The sequence below is a fragment of the Tursiops truncatus genome, chromosome 15 (assembly GCF_011762595.2).
Source record: "Tursiops truncatus isolate mTurTru1 chromosome 15, mTurTru1.mat.Y, whole genome shotgun sequence".
NCBI classification, from domain to species: domain Eukaryota; kingdom Metazoa; phylum Chordata; class Mammalia; order Artiodactyla; family Delphinidae; genus Tursiops; species Tursiops truncatus.
The window spans coordinates 56916197-56938621 of record NC_047048.1 but is presented as its reverse complement, the minus strand read 5'-3'; the positions used below and the strand labels follow the sequence as shown (position 1 = coordinate 56938621).

General features: G+C 49.0%; 2 protein-coding genes across 11 annotated transcripts in view; one reads left to right on the top strand and one right to left on the bottom strand.

Annotated features, from left to right (window-relative positions):
- Positions 1-367: 367 nt before the first annotated feature.
- Positions 368-10880, bottom strand: DDRGK1 (DDRGK domain containing 1). Of its 2 annotated transcripts, XM_004329655.4 has the most exons (9): positions 10556-10737; positions 9132-9338; positions 7826-7938; positions 7496-7597; positions 4796-4918; positions 4425-4463; positions 1744-1800; positions 1166-1214; positions 368-835 (listed from the first exon to the last, which is right to left on the bottom strand). In XM_004329655.4, the coding sequence occupies exons 1-9, from the start codon at positions 10722-10724 to the stop codon at positions 669-671; spliced, it is 1026 nt and encodes a 341-aa protein (XP_004329703.3). In that variant the 5' UTR covers positions 10725-10737; the 3' UTR covers positions 368-668. The 2 variants fall into 2 exon arrangements, with proteins under 2 accessions (XP_004329703.3, XP_033696440.1); XM_033840549.2 differs by lacking the exon at positions 1166-1214 and having other exon boundaries at positions 673-835; positions 10556-10880.
- Positions 10881-15408: 4528 nt separating this feature from the next.
- Positions 15409-22425, top strand: part of ITPA (inosine triphosphatase) — a 21859-nt gene continuing 14842 nt past the window's right edge. For all 9 annotated transcript variants that reach the window (XM_019950715.2, XM_019950719.3, XM_019950717.3 and 6 more), the window contains exon 1: positions 15409-15490. In XM_019950715.2, coding sequence (XP_019806274.1) covers positions 15425-15490 — 66 coding nt within the window. In that variant the 5' untranslated portion in view covers positions 15409-15424. The remainder of the gene's footprint in view (positions 15491-22425) is intronic.

The following is a 22425-nucleotide window of genomic DNA, read 5'->3' as shown; positions in this document are numbered from 1 at the left end:
AAACTTTTTGTCAAGGATGTAGAGCTGAATTCACGTGAGGTACTATATGAAGCAATGTCCCTCCACTGCACATCTATCCAGCTCACACGGGTCTTCCCCTTTCTTCTCCCTGTCCCACAAGCAGCTGGCCCAGCCTCTCTCCTCCCTGACCTCCCTTCCGTCCCTCTTAAGGCTGATGTTCCCTAGGACTCTATCCTTGGCACTTCTCATTAACTCTTCTTCCTAAGGCCTCTCATGGTGAGAACTCCTTCCTCAGTTCAGGGAGATGTGGCCCAAGAGGATTCCCACTTTGGCTCTGGTAAAGTAGGGGAGGAGGAGTAAGACCTCATCCAGGCCTTGGGGGCTGGGCTTGCAGGACACAAAGGAACAGGGTAAACGCTTTTTATTGAATGAATGGAGGAATGCATGCTTGATAAGAACAGAACTTGTATCTGCCTCCAAAGGACCCCACCCCCACTCCCAAGATATATTCTGAGGCTGAGATTTTCACCTGCTCACCTAGCACCCCTTCTGCCACACCAAGCCACACCAAGCTCACCAGTGCTCATAGACCTTTAATCTATAACTGCCTGGCCACACTCCATCACTGCCCCAGGATGGAAGGGAGGGATAAAGATGTATAGCCAGCTAGACCATGCCAGCTCTGAGTCCAAGAGGGAAGGGCTAGGTCAGGCTGGGACCTGGGCAGGGGGCTCCCGGCCCCAGGCGATGAGGGAGTTGCTGGCCTGGGCAAGCTCGGTGATGGATACCCGGCCCCGCTGTCGGATGAAGTTAGCCATGGCAGCCAGTTCCTCCGGGGTTATGTAGATGAACTTGCCCCGGTCGTCAATCACACCTGTGGGGACATGCAGGTTGTGGGGCTGAGCCCTCCCCACCTGACCTGAGGATGCCCACCCACCCACCCCTCCTGCCTGTCTACTTGGCCTTTCCTGGCTGTATCCAATCTTGACTAGGTGAGTCAAATCAGGCTTCCTTGCCTGTCCTCGTCACTCAAAGCCATCCCCAGGCCTTAGCATGTCCTCCTTGTAACTGCATCCCCCTCCTCAGTACACTGCTCCCCCAACCCGGGGTGGTCATCCTACCTCTGCAATAAGTCCCTGCAGCCCCACATGGCTAGATACTCCCCAAGGCCAGGGCCCGTAATGACTGATTCTTATCCTCTCACCTGTAAGAGTTCCCTCAGTCAGCAGATCCTGGATGCGGTTTATGGTGTCCTATGAGGAGAACAGTTCTCAGAGCAGAGATGGGTGCTGCCATCCCCAGAAAAGGCACTCGCAACCTCCCTCCCACCACAGCCAAATCTCCTCCTCTCCTTCTCATGGCCACCCTGCAATGTGACTCCATGTTTCTCCTTTGGAGGGACCCAGAGAGAAAGGGCTCTGGTCCTGGGACCCTGCAGGACCCCTGAGAGAGTCTCTCTTCCAACCAGGGGAGAACCGTTGGTGACATTTGGCCGAGAAGGCTGGTATAGACTGTTGTAAGACAGCTGTCAAGGTAACTGGATTTGGGCTGTTAAGAGTGATGGGGTTTAGACATTTTTCTTTTTTCTCCCTGCCTGTTTTCCAACTAGTTAGAAAGGCAGGATTCCCGGGGTGCCAAGAGATTCCTACACGCTACTCATTCTTGGTTGCGGGCAGGGTGGAAGGGGCATCAAGACTTTCCATCTTTAGGGCAGGCCCTCTCTTACAGCCACACAGACCCCATGGCCATACTCCATGTAACAGGCCACCTTGTAGGGCTTACCTGAGTCCGCAGGCCCACCTGGGAAGCCAGGTCTTCCAAGAGCACGACCTTGGACTGCTACAAACAAAAGGAGGAAAGGGAGTGAGGCTAAGCTTGGGCAAATCCTTCTCAGCACTGGAACCCTCTGAAGTTGGCATTCTGATCCGATCTGCTCTGGGTGGCTGGATAAGCACTGTGCAGATTCCTATGGGAGAGCCTTGCTCCCTTCACACACTACTCACGCACTCTCCCAACTACCCATATGGAGAGACACACACATTCATAACCTCTCTCATTCCCTTGCTTGTGGGCAGAGATCTGCCCCAAACTACCACCTGCCCCACAGGCTCCTGGACTGAAGACAACCCTGAGAAAGACTCACAAGTGGAGAACCAAGCACAGCTGCCACCTTCTCCTCTGCAATCAGACGTATCTTTCTAACATCTTGGGCAGGTTGGAAGGGGAAGCACCACAGAGATGAAGGGGGGGGGGTGACAGTCACCAAAAGCTATTTAAAAAAACTTTTTCTAGAACTTGTATTTGCTGAGAACCTGCCAGGACAAGGTACTGAGAAGGTGCTGGGGAAGCAATGTTGAAAAAGACATAGCTCACAGCCCCGCCAGGAGGAATGTAAGAACGTGGAGAAGAACAGAGCAGATAAAAGGCCCCAATAAGCCAGGGCCTCGGTAGAAGCTCATTCTTGCCTCGCCTTTGCTCAATGCTCCCTGGCCTGGAGAGTACCACAACCCTGACACGCCCATACTTCTTTTTACCCATCCTCTTCACACCGTATGAGCCCCCCCTTAACATAACTGTTGATAACACTGCTCAGTGCTTTCCACACACAGCCATGTGCCACGTGCCTCCCTCACATCCTCAGGAGAAAGGTTAGTTCCCAGGGATGCAGCTGAGGGTCCACTGATGGATCCTACGCATGCACCTGCCCCTACGCAGGCACCTGCCCCCTCCTCCCCCGCAAACAGACAGCATATGACTTGAGAGAAGGCGGTCTTTTGCGTTTCTGTGAATCTTCCATAGCAAATGAGCTGGGGTAGGAGTGACACGGTGATACCGCCCCAGCTGCAGATGGCATGTGACTGTTTGAAATGCCAAACCGAATATGTAAGCAGGGAGGCAAGTGAGTGGCAGTTGCGCCAGAGTGTGGGCAAGCACAAGGTGACCTGGCCAGCCGGCCTCTACCTACAAAGCAGGGAGTGGGTGCTGGGCTCCGAGCGACAGCTCAGAGTGAGAATATGGAGTCCCCCAGGTGGTCCCTGAAAACCTGGCCTGAGGGGCTGCTGGGGCCAAAAGTATGTTTAGAAAAACAAACCAACCAACCCAGCCTCAATCAGAAAGAAGAGTGGAGTAACAAGAGCAAGCTATGCCTGTGCACATAACTGCTGCTCACAGAAATGTCCCTCCAGTTCTGAAACCCTAAGACGAAAGAGCCCATCCCCTTGGAGCCAAGAGGAAGGTGGGCAGGCTGAATTTTGGAAGTTCTCCTTCTCCCTGCAGACAGCAGCTCTGGGAGAATCAGCTAGCACAGGCTGGAGAGACTTCTAAACTCCAAAACAGTTTGGAGAACCCCCAGAAAATGGCCCCTCCAGAGAGGTGCTGAGAGCGAGGGCTGGCACTGCCCTGGGTACCTTTTCTCAGGCCTCTGCCTTGGAGAGGGGGACCTGAAGCTGATGAAGGAGGGCTTCCTGGAGGAGAGACTCAGGACTACATTGCTACCCACTGGGTAGGTGGGGACAGTCAGCTCCAAACAGCAGCAGGCAAGTGCGAGATACCCTTCCCAGGGTTGCAGCCCTCAATCAAGTGTGCCAGGGTGGAGAATGGCCTCCATCAGAGGGGAATGGCGGCAGTCTGAGGGAGCCTTCTCCCTCTCGGGAGCCCTGGCCCCCAGCTGTGAGCCTAGCCCCTCGCCAGCTGGGAGGTGTCTAAACCCTGCTCTCTTCTGGGAGAGGTGGGGGAGGGTTAGCAAGCCCCCGGCTCCTTGGCGCCCCTGGTTACCACTCCCACCACCACCTCCGCTCCCTCTGCATTCCTTCCCTCAGCCGCCTCTGCACCCCTGAGCTGCACTTGAAAACCTCTCCCCTCATCGCATCCTTTGTGGGAGAGGAGAAGTTGCTTAGCAGCAAAGCAGAGCAGGACGTGCTTATGCAACGCAACCCGGAGCAGTATCCGGGAGGCCTGCGCTACAGCTGTAGACAGAAGGGGGCACACCTGCTGCCCTGTCCCAGGTTCCAAAGGAAACATCATCCTATATCCCCTGGAAGACCCAAGTTACTGGTTGGGAACACATGGCAGGGGATGCTTGTTTCACCTCAGTAGAGCCTCAGTATGACAGAACTGGCAGAAAACACGCATGAAGAAACTTGAAAACACAGTGACTCACTGAGCATGGGGTCTAAAGAGCAGGGAAACTGTCAAACCCTAAGCGTGAGGAAGCGATCATAGACTCGCACCTCCCACACAGACCAGGTCCTTCTCCACCTTTGGGGTCAGAGGAGAAGGGACTCTCCTGGCCAGGAGCCCAGAAGCTCAGCCTCTCTTTTTCCACCTGCCCACTCCTGCATGAGCTTGAGTGAAACGCCTGCAGCCCCCACTCAGGCCTACTCCCTCCAGGCCCTGAAGATGCATCCAACATGCACACAAGAAGCAGGCAGCTGACACCCAGGTTCTGCTCTGTGGCTTCTTACCTTAATGTAGTTGATGAACTCGGCCAGGAAGCTGTGGGACTAGAGGAGCAGAGAAATCAAGGTGAGTATCCCCCCTGGCAGGGGCCACAGGGTCTATGCCTACACACCTGCCCATCTGAGTGCCACCTGCCTGCCGTGCCTGTGTGCCTGTCCAACCACCTGCGTAAGCAGTAGAGCCTCCTGTGGTGTGGGGATCGAGGTGCCACTTCTCCCAAAGACAAGGTCTCAGCCGCTAGAGCCTGCTGATCCTGATGCCCACCCGCCTCTCACTGTCTCACTGGGGAGGCAGGAGGGGAGCAGCGGGGTGTCTGGGACGGGGTGGCTCATCTTTTTGGGCACAGGGAGGGGTTTCCTAGGGGCGGTGGGCCCACCTGCTCCTCAGTCATGGTCTCGCCCACACCCTCTTCCTCCACCACGAAGGCCTCCTTCAGTTTCAGATACTCTTCATGCTCCCGCTGGGCCTGCTCCTCCCGGGCTTTCCTCTCCTCCTCCTCCTGTGGACACAGAAGAGGCAAGAGTCAGATATTTTGGGGTGAGTGCCCACCCTATCCTGTTCTGGTCTCTGCTGCCCCCACAGGGCAGCAGAGCATCCAGACCAGCCCTTTCTCAGGGACAGAGCTCCTTTAAGACCTTGATCCCTCTGGCCCCTAAGCTGAACAGCAGGATCCCTCTTCTCAATCAGTTCCATCACCTCCCAGATGAATGCTGCTCAGCTCCCCTTTCCCTGAAAATCCTGCCATGAACTCCCCCATAATATCCTCCAGTCACCTCCCCTCCCACTTCCTGTCCTGTCACGTCCAAACTTCATGAACAAACACCCAGTTTCCCTTTCCCACCAATCAGCCATCCCTCCAGCCCACTCCAATCTGGCTTCTGCATACTCAGCTCTACCAAAACAAGTCCTGCTATGGTCTCACCCATGTCCTCCAACCACAAAAGCCAAAGGACAACCATCAGGCCTCATACCCCTGTCTTCTCAGTGGTCTGGGGCAGAGCCAACCATCCTTTCTTCCCTCCTTTGGCATCCAGACCCTACCCTCTCCTGGATTTCCTCCTGTTCCTTGGGCCATTCTTCCCGCCTCCTCCATCACTCAGCCCTGTCCCTTCTTTCTCCTTCACTCTCTGGGCCACCTCACCATGCCCACAGCATCAACAATATGTCCTTGCCAGTGGCTGCCACAGTTGTATCCCCACCCAAATCTCTCCTTGCAAACGCACGACTGCCCAAGTGGCACACCCACTGGGCTGTCTCACAGGCACCTCAAATTGATTATGTCCCAGAAAGACCCTGTGATATCCATGTGGATACAAATGTGATATGATATCCATGTGGATATCCATGTGGATACAAATAAACAATTGGGGACGTCCCTGGTGGCATAGTGGTTAAGAATCCGCCTGCCAATGCAGGGGACATGGGTTCGAGCCCTGGTCCAGGAAGATGCCACATGCTGTGGAGCAACTAAGCCCACACGCCACAACTACCGAGCCTGTGTTCTACAGCCCACAAGCCACAACTACTGAGCCCATGTGCCGCAACTACTGAAGCCTGTGCGCTCTAGGGCCTGTGCTCCACAACAAGAGAAGCCACCGCAATGAGAAGCCTGTGCACTGCAATGAACACCCAATGCAGCCAAAAAATAAATTAATTAAAAAAGGAAAAAAAATTTTTAAATTGCTTTAAAAAAATAAAACAATTGAATAAATAAAGAAAAAAAGATAAATCTGTACAAAAGAATTCCAAATACTTTATGTAAATACTCTCCTCTTAAGAAGGTGGAGCATAGCTCCCTACCCCTTAAGTGTGGGCTGTGCAGTGACTTGTTTCCAAAGAAGCATGGGAAATGGAGAAATCTGGCAAATATAACCTTAGCCAGGTGATCAAGGTTAACATACTAGTGATAAGTCAAGTTGATAACATGTACCCTTGCTATGTTGTGGTGAGGATGACACTTCACCTCCGGTCTTCCTCCCAGAAATCTATAACCCCCAGTCTAACCGTGACAATAACATAAGCCAAACGCAAATAGAGAGACATTTTACAAAGTACTTGCCCAACAGGTCACAAGACTGTCAAGATCATCAAAAGCAAAGAAAGTCTGAGAAACTGTCACAAGCCAGAGGAACCTAAGGAGATATGACAACTAAGTGTAATGTGGTATCCTGGATGGAACCCTGGGAAAGAAAAAGGATATTTGGGAAAAGCTAATGAAATCCCAATAATGTGTCAAATTCACTTAATAATAATGTATTAATATTAGTTGTGAGAAATATACCACAGTAAGGCATGATGTTAATAATAAGGGAATCTGGGGTGCAGGGGAGAAGAGTCCCAGAATATTTAAGGTGCATTATTAAGTTCAATATTCAGAAAGGTAAAAAACTCTCTCAACTAATGCCTCCCCTCTGCTGTGTTCCAGCCCATCCACTATAGCACCCATAGCCAGGCTTCCTGCCATCCAGTGTCCCTGGACAATAGGGCCAGTAGAGGCCAAAGGCACCACGCTATGGGGTCTTCCCAGCTGGGCAGCCCTGGCTCTCACCCTATATACCCCACATCTTTGTGATGTTGTCTTTCTTCAGCACCTGATTCTCAGAAGGAAGGAAGCACCTGGCAAACAAAGGTTGATTCACCACCCTTACTGCAGTGGCCTCCATTCCCTGAGCATCTTCTCTATGCCAGGCCCCAAACAGAACCTGGTACAGATACAATCCGCCATCTCTTACAATGCCCTTTAACAGCCTCAAGACCCTTAGGATCCAGAACCCCCCCTCTGCCACCTTACCTCTCTGACCCCTTTCCTTCTTCCTTACCCTGCTTTAGCCACTCTGCCTCAATGTTCTTCAAATGCTTCAGGTGTGTCCAATAAATCACATGCACAAATTTCAGTCTCAGGCTCACTTTTCAGCAGCAGCTTTACAGAGGCTGTGCCTAGAGCTCAGGGACCAAATAAACCAGGGCCTGCACCTGGCTCAAGGCCCCTCTTCTAGGCTGGAGGTGTTGGGAAGCGGCATGGGTATCAAGGCTGCCTGGACAGCTGTCAGAAGTCAGCATCAGGGGCCTGGCTCACCTTCTGTTCCTCCTCCAAGCGAAGCCGCTCCTCCTCCTTTTTCCACTCTGCCTCACGCTGCGACTCAAGGCGTTTCCTCTCCTCACGCTCAGCCTCCTCTGCCTGGAGAAAGGCCTTCATGGGGGGCACATCTCCACCCCCAGCTAGAGTTTGCCCACCTCCCAAACAGGCCAGGCCAGGCAAGGCCTGGCCACAGACCAACATTGCAGGAGACAGAAACAGGCAAGCATCAAATACCAGCCCAGCATGCAAAGAGCCTCGAGGGGAGGGTCTGCCATTTAGAAGACTCTTTCCCACTTCTCAGAGCTGCACCCCATCCCTCCTGCTTGCCTCACGCTGGGCTTTTCGTGCTTGTTTCTCCTCCAGCTTCCGCAGTTTCTTAGCTCCAATTTTCCCTAACAGGTGAGTTTCCACTGGCTTCTCGATGTCTTCTTCCTCTTGGGCTGAGTATGGTCAGAGAAAGACACTTCAGGTCCTGGCCATGGAGGACTGATGATGATGGATCCACCCTACCCCTTGTATCTCTCCTTATGGGGGGTCTCCTTCCACTCACTTGCAAATACCACTAGCCCAGCTCTGCCCTCTAGAGGCCCCTGCCACGCAGATATTCATCTGGGGGTGTGTGTGTTAGGTGTGGGGGAGGAGGGAGGGAACCATGGGGCAAGAAAACAGATGATAACTTAAGATCTGCATAGCCATAAAGAAAGCACTCTAACCCAAGGGTTAAGCCCTCAGGAAATGAGTGTACCCACACAAGGAGAGTGCTGGAATAGAAGGAGTGGACTGGGCTTCCCTGGTGGTGCAGTGGTTGAGAGTCCGCCTGCCGATGCAGGGGACACGGGTTCGTGCCCCGGTCCGAGAAGATCCCACATGCCCCGGAGCGGCTGGGCCCGTGAGCCATGGCGCGTCCGGAGCCTGTGCTCCGCAACAGGAGAGGCCACAACAGTGAGAGGCCCGCGTACCGCAAAAAAATAATAATAATAAAAAAAGGAGTGGACTGAAGAACTCTCTAGGTCAATCTAAAGACTCCTGCCCTTGGACTTCCCTGGTGGTGCAGTGGTTAAGAATCCGTCTGCCAATGCAGGGAACACAGGTTAGATCCCTGGTCTGGGAAGATCCCACACATCCGGAGCAACTACACCCGTGTGCCACAACTACTGAGCCTGCACTCTAGAGCCCATGAGTCACAACTACTGAGCCCACGTGCCGCCACTACTGAAGCCCATGCGCCTAGAGCCCTTGTTCTGCAACAAGAGAAGCCACGACAATGAGCCCGAGCACCGCAACGAAGAGTAGCCCCCGCTCGCCGCAACTACAGAAAGCCTGCACGCAGCAATGAAGACCCAGTGCAGACAAAAATAAATAAATAAATAAAAGAAGACGCCTGCCCTCCTGTTTGGACACTGAGAGCCAAAATGAAGGAAGAGGGGGTTGGCTCAATGGAATAGGGATCAGGATCCAGAGCTGCTAGTCCCCGGAAGCAAAGGCTGGATCCTAAGTCTCCCCTAACTGTATCCTATGGCTCCCAGATATCCCTCCCACACTATGGCTTCACACCCCACTCTTCTGCCCAGCTTTGAGGGTCCTCTCACCCTCTAACCCAGGCCCTTTCTCCACCAGGCTGGGCCCCTCTCACCTGGGATGACGACCTCCCCCTCATTCTCAGCTACTTCTGCCCAGGCCACCCGCTGGGCTCGACGCTGGGCCTGCAGGCGGCTGCCCAGGTCCCTGCGGCGCCGGGGCCTGCCCCCAGTTCTCTGCTCCTCGGGCTCCAGGGGCTGAGGCTGGGCCACTCGGCCTGCTACTACTGCCTCCTCCTCATTGTGCAAAGGCTCTTGGACAGCTGTAGGGAAGAGAAGAACCATGATTCTGTCCGGCAGCCCAAACCACCTCATGGCAGGGGGAACAGCGTCCTGGAAGCCTCACCCTCCTCTGCTCAACTTCCTCCAGGCTCCCGCTGCCCACAGCACAAAGTCCCAATTTCTCAGCCTGACTGTGGAGGCCTTCATAACCTAAACCCAGACCTTGGTCCTATGCAGCAAGATCACCCCATCCCTCCCACCTGTGCTGCTTCTCTCTTTCCTCCCAAGGATCCACTTTTCCAGGTGACCTGTCAGGAAACTACCACCCTGCAAGATGGAGCTGAAGCTCTACCTCCTCTAAGAAGCCCACCTTGACCTCTCCAGACCTCATCTGAATGCCCACGGCAGGACTGCATTTATCTGTTGCCTAACACCACCTGCCATGGTTTCATCTGGCACCCCAATCAGAGAGCACACCCGAGGGCTGGGTCTCTCCTCTCAGGAAGATTTGTTGGCTATTTGCCTTACCTCAGCTTCTCTGTGCCCGCCCCCGCTCCCACAGATGCTCTTAAGTAGCTTGTGGGTCCAAGGAGGGGAAGAGACATATACACAAACCCATATCCTGATAAGAAATCATGGGGAGGGGGGCAGGATGGAGGATGACAGGTGTATCTGTTCTGTGCCCTGGAGGATGACATGGACTTCCGGGCGGGGTGCAAAACAAGGAGGAAGGTGCATGGCCACATGGGTATTCTCCTTGAGAGTGAAGGAGAGCTTCCTGGAGCCACCTCATGCTCTGTTCAGCTCGTGGGTAGGTAGAAAACTTAGGTTCCCCCACCTGTCAGCTGCTCTGGAGCCAGCCTGGGAGGGATGGGAAACCCCTGTGGATCCCCCAACTGGCGCAGAGAAGGGCTGCCCGGATGAGGGATGTGAGTGCCCGTCAGGGCCTGGCCCTTCTGCAGTGCCAAGGGGTGAGGGGAGAGATGAGGCAAGGCTTTCTTTGGGGGCCAGGAGAAAGGCGTAGGTACCCTGCTACTCTGTCCCCGAGCCGCAATCCTGCTCTGCGGCTCCCCGCTGATCCCCCTTCGCGCACGTATGCGCCTGCGCGCAGCCTGCCTGCCGCGAAAGGCGCGGCTATCTCGTCAGCCCAGCCAGGCAAGCCGGCGCATGCGCAGGAGTCGCGGCTCGACGGCCTACAGAGGCTCCGGAGTCAGAGAACGCGCGGCACCACCGGCCATGGCGTGGCGACATCGCCTACCTGCTACCACCCGGCTCCGGCTGCGAGTCAGGAAGAGGATAAGGCCGACAAGCAGAGCCGCCGCCACCAAGTACACCACCGGGGCCACCATGACAACGGCTTCCAGCTGGAACCAGCCAGCGCGTCCAGCCTGAGGCCCGGGATCTCCCAGACCCCGCCTAACGCCCATGCGGCCCCTCCCGTTTCCCATTCTAGGCTCCGCCCACCACTGGGCCCCGCCCAGGCCGCACACTTAATTTAGAGGCCCTAATTTTTTTCTCAATATGCTGTACAGCAATGAATGAATGAATGAATTAGCTGTATAGCAAAGTGATTCAGCTATACATATATATCCTTTTTTTTTTTTGGCCTTGCTGCGCAACTTGCAGGATCTTAGTTCCCCAGCCAGGGATTGAACCTGTGCCCTTGGCAGTAAAAGCAGAGTCCTAACAACTGGGCTGCCAGGGAATTCCCTACTTTTTTTTTTTTTAATATTCTTTTCCATTATGGTTTATCATAGGATACTGAATATAGTTCTCTGTGCTATAGGAACACAGAAGGTAGGAGCTTGTTTATCTATTCCATATATATCAATAATAGCTTACATCTGCTAACCCTAACCTCCCACTCCATCCCTCCCCCAACCCCTCCCCCTTGACAACCACAAGTCTGTTCTATATGTCTGTGAGTCTGTTTCTGTTTCATAGATAGGCTCACTTGTCATATATTAGATTCCACATATAAGAGATATATGGTATTTGGCTTTCTCTTTCTGACTTACTTCACTTAGTATGATAATCTCTAGTTGCATCCGTGTTGCTGCAAATGAGAGGCCCTAATTTTTAACTTTAAAATGAATTCTGGGGGAGTAAAAAAAGTTAAGTGGAAATTATTGCAAATGATTATGTGCAGCGTGACATTTATGTATGTTTTAAAAGCACTAAATAATACCACAGTGTTTATGGAAGCACACATATGCAGAAAAAGTAAAAAAGATGCTTGGGAATGATACATACCAACTTCAGAATAGCAGTTACCTTTGGGGAGGGAGGAAGTTGGATGGCATTAACAGCAGAGCTTTGCCTATTATCTGTGACATCTGATCTCATTAAAAGTAGAGACCAGGGTGTCCCTGGTGGCGCAGTGGTTGAGAATCTGCCTGCCGATGCAGGGGACATGGGTTCGTGCCCCGGTCCGGGAGGATCCCACGTGCTGCGGAGCGGCTGGGCCCGTGAGCCATGGCCGCTGAGCCTGCGCGTCCGGAGCCTTGCGCTCCACAGCGGGACAGGCCACGACCGTGAGAGGCCCGCGTACCGCAAAAATAAATAAATAAATAAATAAATAAATAAATAAAAGTAGAGACCAAATCTTAAAAAAAAATAAATTGTAATATACTTTTGTACTCAGACTTGCAATTTTAAAGTAACTTATTGGGTTGTACAAGAATTATTGATCCAGTTTTCCATAGTGAGCACTAGGAAATTAAATACTCACAGGGAATTTAAATTTTCTTTTAATTCTTGACACTGTTAAAAAAGAAAAACAAAACTGGGGCTTCCCTGGCAGTAGTTAAGACTCAGCACTTCCAATGCAGAGGGCGCGGGTTCGATCCCTGGTCTGGGAACTAAAATCCCACATGCCACGTGGTGCAACCAAAAAAAAAAAAAAAAAAAAAAAAAAAAAACTGGGGACAAATTCTACCTCAATAAAGTTGTGTAAAAAAAACCTAGGGACACGATGTAAACTCAAGATTTTTTGAAAAGCAAAGAACAATTAAACTACTAGGAATTTGCTATTACAGTAGTATGAAGATTTTGTGTGTATGATGACATAAAGATCCCAGGACCCATGATGTGTGTATAGGGGAGGATTTGAAAAAATATGGACACATGTTAACACTTTAACATATGTTAAATTGGAATGGTGGGCACTTGCGCATTTATGATTTTCTGTAATTTTGAAATAGTTCATAATTTATAAACAAGCAAAAAGGGCAGGACAGTGCTTTTAAAACATATAAATGTTGATAATCGTTAAAGCTGGTCAGTGGTTATATAGGGGCTCATTATACTGCTTTTTTTTTTGTAAGTTTGACATTTTTGTGCAAGTTTGAAATTTTCCATAATAAAAAATATTGTTAAAAAGTAAAAATTAAGACTTGATACATTTTTGTGTGTAATTTGCATGTGCACAGAAAGTTGTTTGGAAGGGTGAAACAAGAAACTGTCAATAGATATAACTTCCTTGCTGCCTCAGATTATATCACTTTCACAGCTTTCATTTGGAGTTCTCAGATTGTCAGGGTCCTGGACCCTAAGCATGTTGCTTAAGGTTTGTGGGCAGACTGAGTGGGGTGGAAGATGGCAGGGAGAACAACAGTGAGACAGCTGCTGCCCTGGTCCAGGTAAGAACAGAACAGGGCTGGATTCATGACAGTAGCATTGGACTGGTGAGGAGGGGACTGATTCAAGAACTATTTCAGAGGCAGAATTGATAGGACCTGACAATCTCCTTCGAGGGCAAGAATTGTCCTTCTTTGCTTAACTTGGTTTCCTCCACAATGACGGAAGTGCAATTCCAAAGAGATCTTCTGTCATATTCCTTGCTAAAGGAAATAAAAATTTACATTTTAGGGACTTCCCTGGTGGCGCAGTGGTTAAGAATCCGCCTGCCAATTCAGGGGACATGGCTTCGAGCCCTGGTCCGGGAAGATCCCACATGCTGTGGAGCAACTAAGCCCGTGTGCCACGACTACTGAGCTGTGCTCTAGAGCCCGCTAGCCACAACTACTGGGCCCATGTGCCACAACTGCTGAAGCCAACGCACCTAGAGCCCATGCTCCACAACAAAGAAAAGCCATCGCAATGAGAAGCCCACGCACTACACTGGAGTAGCCCCCGTTCGCCGCAACTAGAGAAAGACTGCACGCAGCAATGAAGACCCAACCCCAGCCAAAAATTAAAAAAATAATAATTAAAAAAAATTTACATTTTAATTCTGGCATAGGCTACTTAATGAATGAATAATGCAGTCCCCTTCCTTTCTGCTCAGAGAAACTAAGAAACTATTTACGTTGGCTCACCAGTTAAGTGAAGCAATCGATACATTTCTTTTTTGTTTTGTTGTTGCCTAAGAGGATTTCTGTTACTTGCAACCAAGGATCCTAACTAAAGATCACACATACAGAAACTTCTGCATACAATTTTAGGTATTCACACATCTCCTTCCTCCCCTCCCCCCCACCCTGCCAAGTTCTTGGGCTCCAAGACCTTCAGATTTATTTATCTATTTACTATTTATTTATTGGCTTGTGGGATCTTAGTTCCCTGACCAGGGACTGAAGCCGGGTCTTCGGCAGTGAAAGCACAGAGTCCTAATCACTGGACAGCCAGGGAATTCCCCAAGACCTTCAGATTTAGAGTGAGGTCTATCTAAAGTGAATACTCATTTCCAATACTCCATGCTTAATAACCCTGTAGCTGAAGCTTTCAACAGTCAGGAGGTCGGCTTTGCTGACGGGAACCTCTTCTGCCCCTCCACCTCCCTGAAGATTCACCATGACTTCATGAATTAGGAAGACAAATGACCTAGAGGGAAGGCAACCACTTCCTGATGTAACCCACTACTTCTCAGGCCAACTCCAAGGAGCCTTGCAAATCACATGGTAGAAAGGGATCACATGGTAGAATGGGAAACTTCAGACCTGCCTTAGGACACAGTGAGGGCTTCTGGCCTACGCAATACTCCCGCTATGGTAAAGTCATTGAGCAATGGGATTTACACCCCCCCACCCCGAGGACAAATTCTGGGATCTAAAAAAAAAAATCATCCAGATTATTAGAAGTCTTTAACATTAACGAAAATAACCCATACAGGCATTGACAGTCCTCCAGACTTCCGATGACACTCCTCTGACAGGAGTTGCCTCACCAGGAGTAGAGCTGGCCCTGAATCTGCCCTTACTGTTAACCTTTGGTTGCTGAGTCCATGAAGGAGGGAGACAGCTGAATTGCCCAGTGTGGGTGTCAGCAGTGGGTCAAGGCCTATCGCACAGGTGGGTCTGCTGGGGCACTTTCTACTCTTTGCTGTGTTAGGGATGAAAAGATGTGGCTGAGAAGGGATGATGGACTTAAAGGACTGGAGGGATGAGGTAATAAGGGAGTCGAAATGCTGAAGTCGCAAATCTGGAAGATAGGGGAAAAGACCGGGCTAGATTTAGGCTATGCCAAGTTTAAGATCATAGTCAGAGCTGGCAAGCAAGGAGGAGCTAAGGAAGCGAGGCTGAAGGAGAGGTCAGGATAAAGACCCAGGTTTGGGGGCCCTTGTCCAGAAGGAAACAGTTTCCAGAGACAGCTTTAGAGTGCCCGCGGTTAAGGTGAATCGTCCAGAGCCTAGGCAGTTCATCACCAGCCTCGAGGTAGGTACGCTGGGCTTCTTTGCTTCCTCGGTGTCCCTGTTCCAGAGAGGGGCGAAAGCAGGGGTGGGGCAGGTGGCTGGAACGGTCTCTTCTGACCTTGAGGAGAGCGTCTCTTTGCGGGAGGAACTGGTCTCGGCTTACACAACCTCCAGCGCTGGGAAGACCCCAACAAATCCGACGCAGGAGTGCTGAGCCCTTCTCCTCCCTTCTAGCGCCCGGGGCCCCAGGCTGCTCAAACGAAAAGGGCGCTGTGCTCCCGGGTATCTGAGCAAGGATTCTGGGCGCCCAGCGCAGCCTTCCCGCCCCTAAGGTTCCCAGACTGCAGCTGCCGCCGCCATCATACCGCGCAGCACACAACAAAATCCACAGCCGGCCTTCCTGGGACCCGAGGCCGGAAAACGGGCCACCCACTTCCGCCGCCAGGCGGAAGTAGAGGGACTTCCGGTGAACTTTACAGGTGCTTGTGGCTCACAATGGCGGCCTCCTTGTCCGGGAAGAAGATCGTGTTTGTCACGGGGAACGCCAAGAAGCTGGAGGAGGTGACGGGAGTGGTGGGAAGCCGACCAGGAGGCGGTTGGGGGGTAGCGTGTGGCAAGGTTGGCTGGGGAGAAGGCGGAGAAGTGGCTTCCAGGCGGAGGGAAGCACGCGGGTGGAAGAGCAGAGGGGGAACAGAGTCCGACCCGGAGGGATGGGTTGGATCGGGAAGGGGATGGGCCGCGTGGAATGGAGTAGCGCGTGTGCGGAGTGGGGGTGACCCGGGGTTGGACTCGATAGAATGAGGGCCTTGACAAATCCGGGCACAGGGGTTGTGAGCTTAGGGGCATCGGGAGCTGAAGGAGTGGTGGGGTCCTTAACACTTGTCCCAAAGGTCACCTCTTAAGCTAGGTCCCAAACCGGGACCCTGACACCCCTCTGGAGCGGATCCAGACCCCACTGCTGGCCTGGGGTTGGCAGGGGCCGGACAGGGTGTGGGGAGAGGCATCCAAACTGAGTTCCACACCCCACCACGGTCCAGAAATGTGGTCCTCAGCCTCTCCCAGCCTCTTTCCGCCATCTGTGAAATGGCCATTATGCAGGAGGTCTGCTTCACAGCGCAATGGAGAGGAGTGAAGGAGGCAGTGGATCCAAAGTTCCTGCCTACAGGGACTTTGTGGTCAGCTCTGAGAATTCTGGGGGTTGATGGAACCGCTTTGGCTGCAAATAGTAGAGAGACACAGGGAGCTCATGTAAACAGCCAGGTGACAATCGTGGGAATACAATGGTATGCTGTCCCACAGGACTTGAGAAGTCTTTCTCAGGAGTCCCTATCGAGGGGTTTATTTGTCCTTCTAGTTCTCTCTGGATGCTCATCCCTTTTCCTTTTGAGGTCTTTCTGCATTTTTCCCTTCTGATGGAGGGGGCAGTAAGGCTTCTGCCAGACATCAGCTCTGATTGGCCTTGCTTGGATCAAAGGTTTGCCCTTACTTAGTCAGCCATGGTCAAGGAGGTGGGTCATGTGTGCGGAGTCAGGATGACACCCACTAGATGTCTGAGGCAGACCAATGGGGTGCAGTCATTAGGGTCATTTGTCTACAGCATAGGGACCAATGACACTTGCGTGCTGTTACAGGGTGGCCTCAGAAGTCAGAGCCCTGTGCTGATAAAAGGTTTGGGATCTTGAGGCCAGACCAGACAAGCAGACAGGCAGTGCCACACTGAACAGAGCCCCATGCAAGATGGTGGGTGCCGGCTCCCAAGGCCATCTCTACTTCTGGTTGAGAATGTGGCCCTCCCACATTTAAAGAAGAGGGAGGGAATTCCCTGGAAGTCCAGTGGTTAGGATTCGAGCTTTCACTGCCGGGGCCCGGGTTCGATCCCTGGTCGGGAAACTAAGATCCTGTAAGCCATGTGGCACGGCCCCCCCAAAAAAGGAGAAAAAAAAAGAAGATGCTGGAGTGGCCAGAGGAGGCTCACTGGAGAAAATGGACTTGAAGTTGGCCTAAAATAGGGAGTTTTAACTCTTCATCTCATGGTACCCCATTGGCAGAGTGATGAAGCCTCTGGACCCTTTCTCAGGAAAATATTTTTAAATGTACAAAATAAAATACATAGGATTACAAAGGAAATCAATTCTATTGATTTACAATTCTCAAAATATTATAAATATTTGTGATCCAGTTACATATGCTTTATTAATGCATACCGAGCTGATCTCCCTGTGCTATGCCCCTGCTTCCCACTAGCTATTTTACATTTGGTAGTGTGTATATGTCGATGCTTCTGTCACTTCTCCCCAGCTTCCCCCTCCCCCGCTGCCGTGTCCTCAAGTCCATTCTGTATGTCTGCGTCTTTATTCCTGCCCTGCCACTAGGTTCATTGGTACCATTTTTTTTTTAGATTCCATATATATGCGTTAGCATACGGTATTTGTTTTTCTCTTTCTTTACTTTTTTTCTTTACTTCACTCTGTATGACAGACTCTAGGTCCATCCACCTCACTACAAAAAACTCTATTTCGTTTCTTTTTATGGCTGAGTAATATTCCATTGTATATATGTGCCACATCTTCTTTATCCATTCGTCTGTCAGTGGACATTTAGTTTGCTTCCATGTCCTGCCTATTGTAAATAGTGCTGCAATGAATATTGTGGTGCATATCTCTTTTTGAATTATGGTTTTCTCAGGGTATATGCCGAGTAGTGGGGTTTGCTGGGTCATGTGGTAGTTCTATTTTTAGTTTTTACGGCACCTCCATACTGCTCTCCATAGTGGTTGTATCAATTTACATTCCCACCAACAGTGCAGGAGGGTTCCCTTTTTACCACACCCTCTCCAGCATTTATTGTTTCTAGATTTTTTGATAATGGCCATTCTGACCAGTGTGAGGTGATACCTCATTGTGGTTTTGATTTGCATGTCTCTAATAGTGATGTTGAGCATCTTTTCATGTGCCTCTTGGCCATCTGTATGTCTTCTTTGGTGAAATGTCTATTTAGGTCTTCTGCCCATTTTTTAATTGGGTTGTTTCTTTTTTTTAATGTATTTTATTTTATTTTAATTTATTTTTGTTTTTGGCTGCGTTGGGTCTTCGTTGCTGTGTGCGGGCTTTTCTCTGATTGTGGTGAGCAGGGGCTACTCTTTGTTGCGGCGCGCAGGCTTCTCATTGCGGTGGCTTGTCTTGTTGTGGAGCTTGGGCTCTAGGTGCGCGGGCTTCAGTAGCTGTGGCACAGGGGGTCAGTAGTTGTGGCTTGCAGGCTCTAGAGCGCAGGCTCAGTAGCTCGGTAGTTGTGGCGCACAGGCTTAGTTGCTCCGCGGCATGTGGGATCTTCCCAGACCAGGGCTCAAACCTGTGTCCTCTGCATTGGCAGGCGGATTCTTAACCACTGCGCCACCAGGGAAGCCCGGGTTGTTTCTTTTTTTGATTTTGAGCTCCATGAGCTGTTTGTATATTTTGGAGATTAATCCTTTGCTCGTTGTTTCATTTGCAAATATTTTATCCCATTCTGAGGGTTGTCTTTTCGTCTTGTTTATGGTTTGCTTTGCTGTGCAAAGCTTTTAAGTTTAACTAGGTCCCATTTGTTTATTTTTGTTTTTATTTTCATTACTCTAGAAGGTGGGTCAAAAAACATCTTGCTGTCGTTTATGTCAGAGTGTTTTTCCTATGGTTTCCTCTAAGAGTTTTATAGTGTCTGGTTTTACATTTAGGTCTTTAATACATTTGGAGTTTATTTTTATTTTTTTATTTTTTGGAGTTTATTTTTGTCTGTGGTGTTAGGTGGTGTTCTAATTTCATTCTTTTACATGTAGCTGTCCAGTTTTCCCAGCACCACTTACTGAAGAGGCTGTCTTTTCTCCATTGTATGTTCTTGCCTCCTTTGTCGTAAATTAGGTGACCATATGTGCATGGGTTTATCTCTGGGCTTTCTATCCTGTACCTTGATCTATATTTCTGTTTTTGTGCCAGTACCATAATGTCTTGATTACTGTAGCTTTATAGTATAGTTTGAAATCAGGGAGCCTGATTCCTCCAGCTCCTTTTTTCTTTCTCAGTATTGCTTTGGCTATTCAGGATCTTTTGTGTTTCCATACAAATTGTAAAATTTTTTGTTCTAATTCTGTGAAGAATGCCATTGGTAGTTTGATAGGGATTGCATTGAATCTGTAGATTGCTTTGGGTAGTATAGTCATTTTCATAATATTGATTCTTCCAATCCAAGAATATGGTATATTTCTCCAACTGTTTATGACATCTTTGATTTCTTTCATCAGTGTTTTATAGTTTTCCAAGTATAAGTCTTTCACCTCCTTAGATAGGTTTATTCCTAGATATTTTATTATTTTTGTTGCGATGGTAAATGGGATTGTTTCCTTAATTTCTCTTTCTGATTTTTCGTTGTTAGTGTATAGGAATGCCAGAGATTTCTGTGCATTAACTTTGTATCCTGCAACCTTACCAAATTCGTTGATTAGTTCTAGTAGTTTTCTGGTGGCATCTTTAGGATTTTCTATGTATAGTATCATGTCATCTGCAAACAGTGACAGTTTTACTTATCCAATTTGTATACCTTTTATTTCTTTTTCTTCTCTGATTGCCATGGCTAGGACTTCGAAAACTATGTTGAGTAAGAGTGGTGAGAGAGGACATCCTTGTCTTTTTCCTGATCTTAGAGGAAATGCTTTCAGTTTTTCACCATTGAGTATGTTTGCTGTGGGTTTGTCATATATGACCTTTATTATGTTGAGGTAGGTTCCCTCTATGCCCATTTTCTGGAGAGTTTTTATCGGAAAAGAGTGTTGAATTTTTTCAAAACCTTTTTCTGCATCTATTGAGATGATCACATGGGTTTTATTCCTTAATTTGTTAACATGGTGTATCACATTGATTTGCGTATATTGAAGAATCCTTGCATCTGATGTATGATCCTTTTAATATGTTGTTGGATTCTGTTTGCTAGTATTTTGTTCAGGAGTTTTGCATCTATGTTCATCAGTGATATTGGACTATAATTTTCTTTTTTTGTGATACCTTATTCTGGTTTTGGTATCAGGGTGATGGTGGCTTCATAGAACGAATTTGGGAGCGTTCCTCTCTCTGCAGTTTTTTGGACGAGTTTGAAGAAGGATCGGTGTTAGCTCTTCTCTAAATGTTTGATAGAATTCACCTGTGAAGCCATCTGGTCCTGGACTTTTGTTTGTTGGAAGATTTTTTTTATATATAAATTTTTTTTTTTTTTTTTTTTTTTGCGTTACGTGGGCCTCTCACTGTTGTGGCCTCTCTCGTTGCGGAGCACAGGCTCCGGACGCGCGGGCTCAGCAGCCATGGCTCACGGGCCCAGCCACTTCACAGCATGTGGGATCTTCCCGGACCGGGGCACGAACCCATGTCCCCTGCATCGGCAGGCGGACTCTCAACCACTGCGCCACCAGGGAAGCCCTATATATAAATTTATTTATTTTTACTTATTTACGTTTGGCTGCGCTGGGTCTTCGTGGCTGCGCGTGGGCTTTCTCTAGTTGCGGCAAGCCGGGGCTACTCTTCGTTATGGTGCACAGGCTTCTCACTGTGGTGGTTTCCCTTGTTGTGGAGCATGGGCTCTTGGCAGGCGGACTTCAGTAGTTGTGGCACATGGGCTCAGTAGTTGTGGCTCGTGGGCTCTAGAGCATAGGCTCAGTAGGTGCGGCACATGGGGTTAGTTGCTCCATGGCATATGGGGTCTTCTCGGACCAGGGATCAAACCTGTGTCCCCTGCATTGGCAGGCAGATTTTTAACCACTACGCCACCAGGGTAGTCCTGTTGGAAGATTCTTAATTACAGTTTCAATTTCATTACTTGTGATAGGTCTGTTTATATTTTCTAATTCTTCCTGGCTCAGTCTTGGAAAATTGTACGTTTCCAAGAATTTGTCCATTTCCTCATGGTTGTCCATTTTATTGGCATATAGTTGTCTGTAGTAGTCTCTTATAATCCTTTGTATTTCTGCAGTGTCAGTTGTGATTTCTCCTTTTTCATTTCTAATTTTATTGATCTGCACCCTTTTTTTCTTGATGAGTCTGGGTAAGGGTTTATCAATTTTGTTTATCTTCTCAAAGAACCAACTTTTAGTTTTATTGATTTTTGCTGTTGTTTTCATTTGTTTCATTTATTTCTGCTCTGATCTTTATGATTTCTTTCCTTCTACTGACTTTGGGTTTTCGTTGTTCTTCTTTCTCTAGTTGCTTTAGGTGTAGGGTTAGATTGTTTATTTGAGATTTTTCTTGTTTCTTGAGGTGCGATTGAATTGCTATAAACTTCCCTCTTAGAACTGCTTTTGCTGCATCCCATAGGTTTTGAATCATTGTGTTTTTGTTGTCATTTGTATCTATGTATTCTTTTATTTCTTTGATTTCTCTAGTGATCTCTTGGTTACTTAGTAGTGCACTGTTTAGCCTCCATGTATTTGTGTTTTTTACAGTTTTTTTCCTGTAATTGATTTACACATAGCAGTGTGGTCAGAAAAGATACTTGATACGATTTCAATTTTCTTAAATTTTCCAAGGCTTGATTTGTGAGCCAAGATGTGATCTGTCTTGGAGAATGTTCCGTGTGCACTTGAGAAGGAAGTGTACTGTGCCACTTTCGGGTGGAATGTTCTATAAATATCAGTTAAATCTATCTGGTCTATTGTGTCATCTAAAGCTTGTGTTTGCTTATTTATTTTCTGTTTGGATGATCTGTCCATTGGGGTAAGTGAGGTGTTAAAGTCCCCTACTATTATAGTGTTACTGTTGATTTCTGCTTTCATGGTTGTTAGCATTTGCCTTATGTATTGAGGTGCTCCTATGTTGGGTGCATAAGCGATTATAATTGTTATATCTTCTTCTTGGATTGATCCCTTGATCATTATGTACTGTCCTTCCTTATCTCTTGTAACAGTCTTTATTTTAAAGTCTATTTTTTAAAATAAATTTATTTATTTTATTTTTGGCTGTGTTGGGTCTTTGTTGCTGTGCATGGGCTTTCTCTAGTTGCGGCAAGCAGGGGTTACTCTTCATTGCGGTGTGCAGTCTTCTCATTGAGGTGGCTTCTCTTGTTGCATAACACAGGCTCTAGGCATGCAGGCTTCAGTAGTTGTGGCACACGGGCTCAGTAGTGTGGCTCACAGGCTCTAGAGAGCAGGCTCAGTAGTTGTGGTGCATGGGCTTAGTCGCTGCACAGCATGTGGGATCTTCCTGGAGGGATTGAACCTGTGTCCCCTGCATTGGCAGGCAGATTCTTAACCGCTGCACCACCAGGGAAGCCCTAAAGTCTATTTTATCTGATATGAGTATTGCTACTCCAACATTCTTTTGATTTCCATTTGCATGGAATATATTTTTCCATCCCTTCACTTTTAGTCTGTATGTGTTCCTAGGTCTGAAGTGGGTCTCTTGTAGACAGCATATATACAGGTCTTGTTTTTGTATCCATTCAGCCAGTCTGTGTCTTTTGGTTGGAGCATATAATCCATTTACATT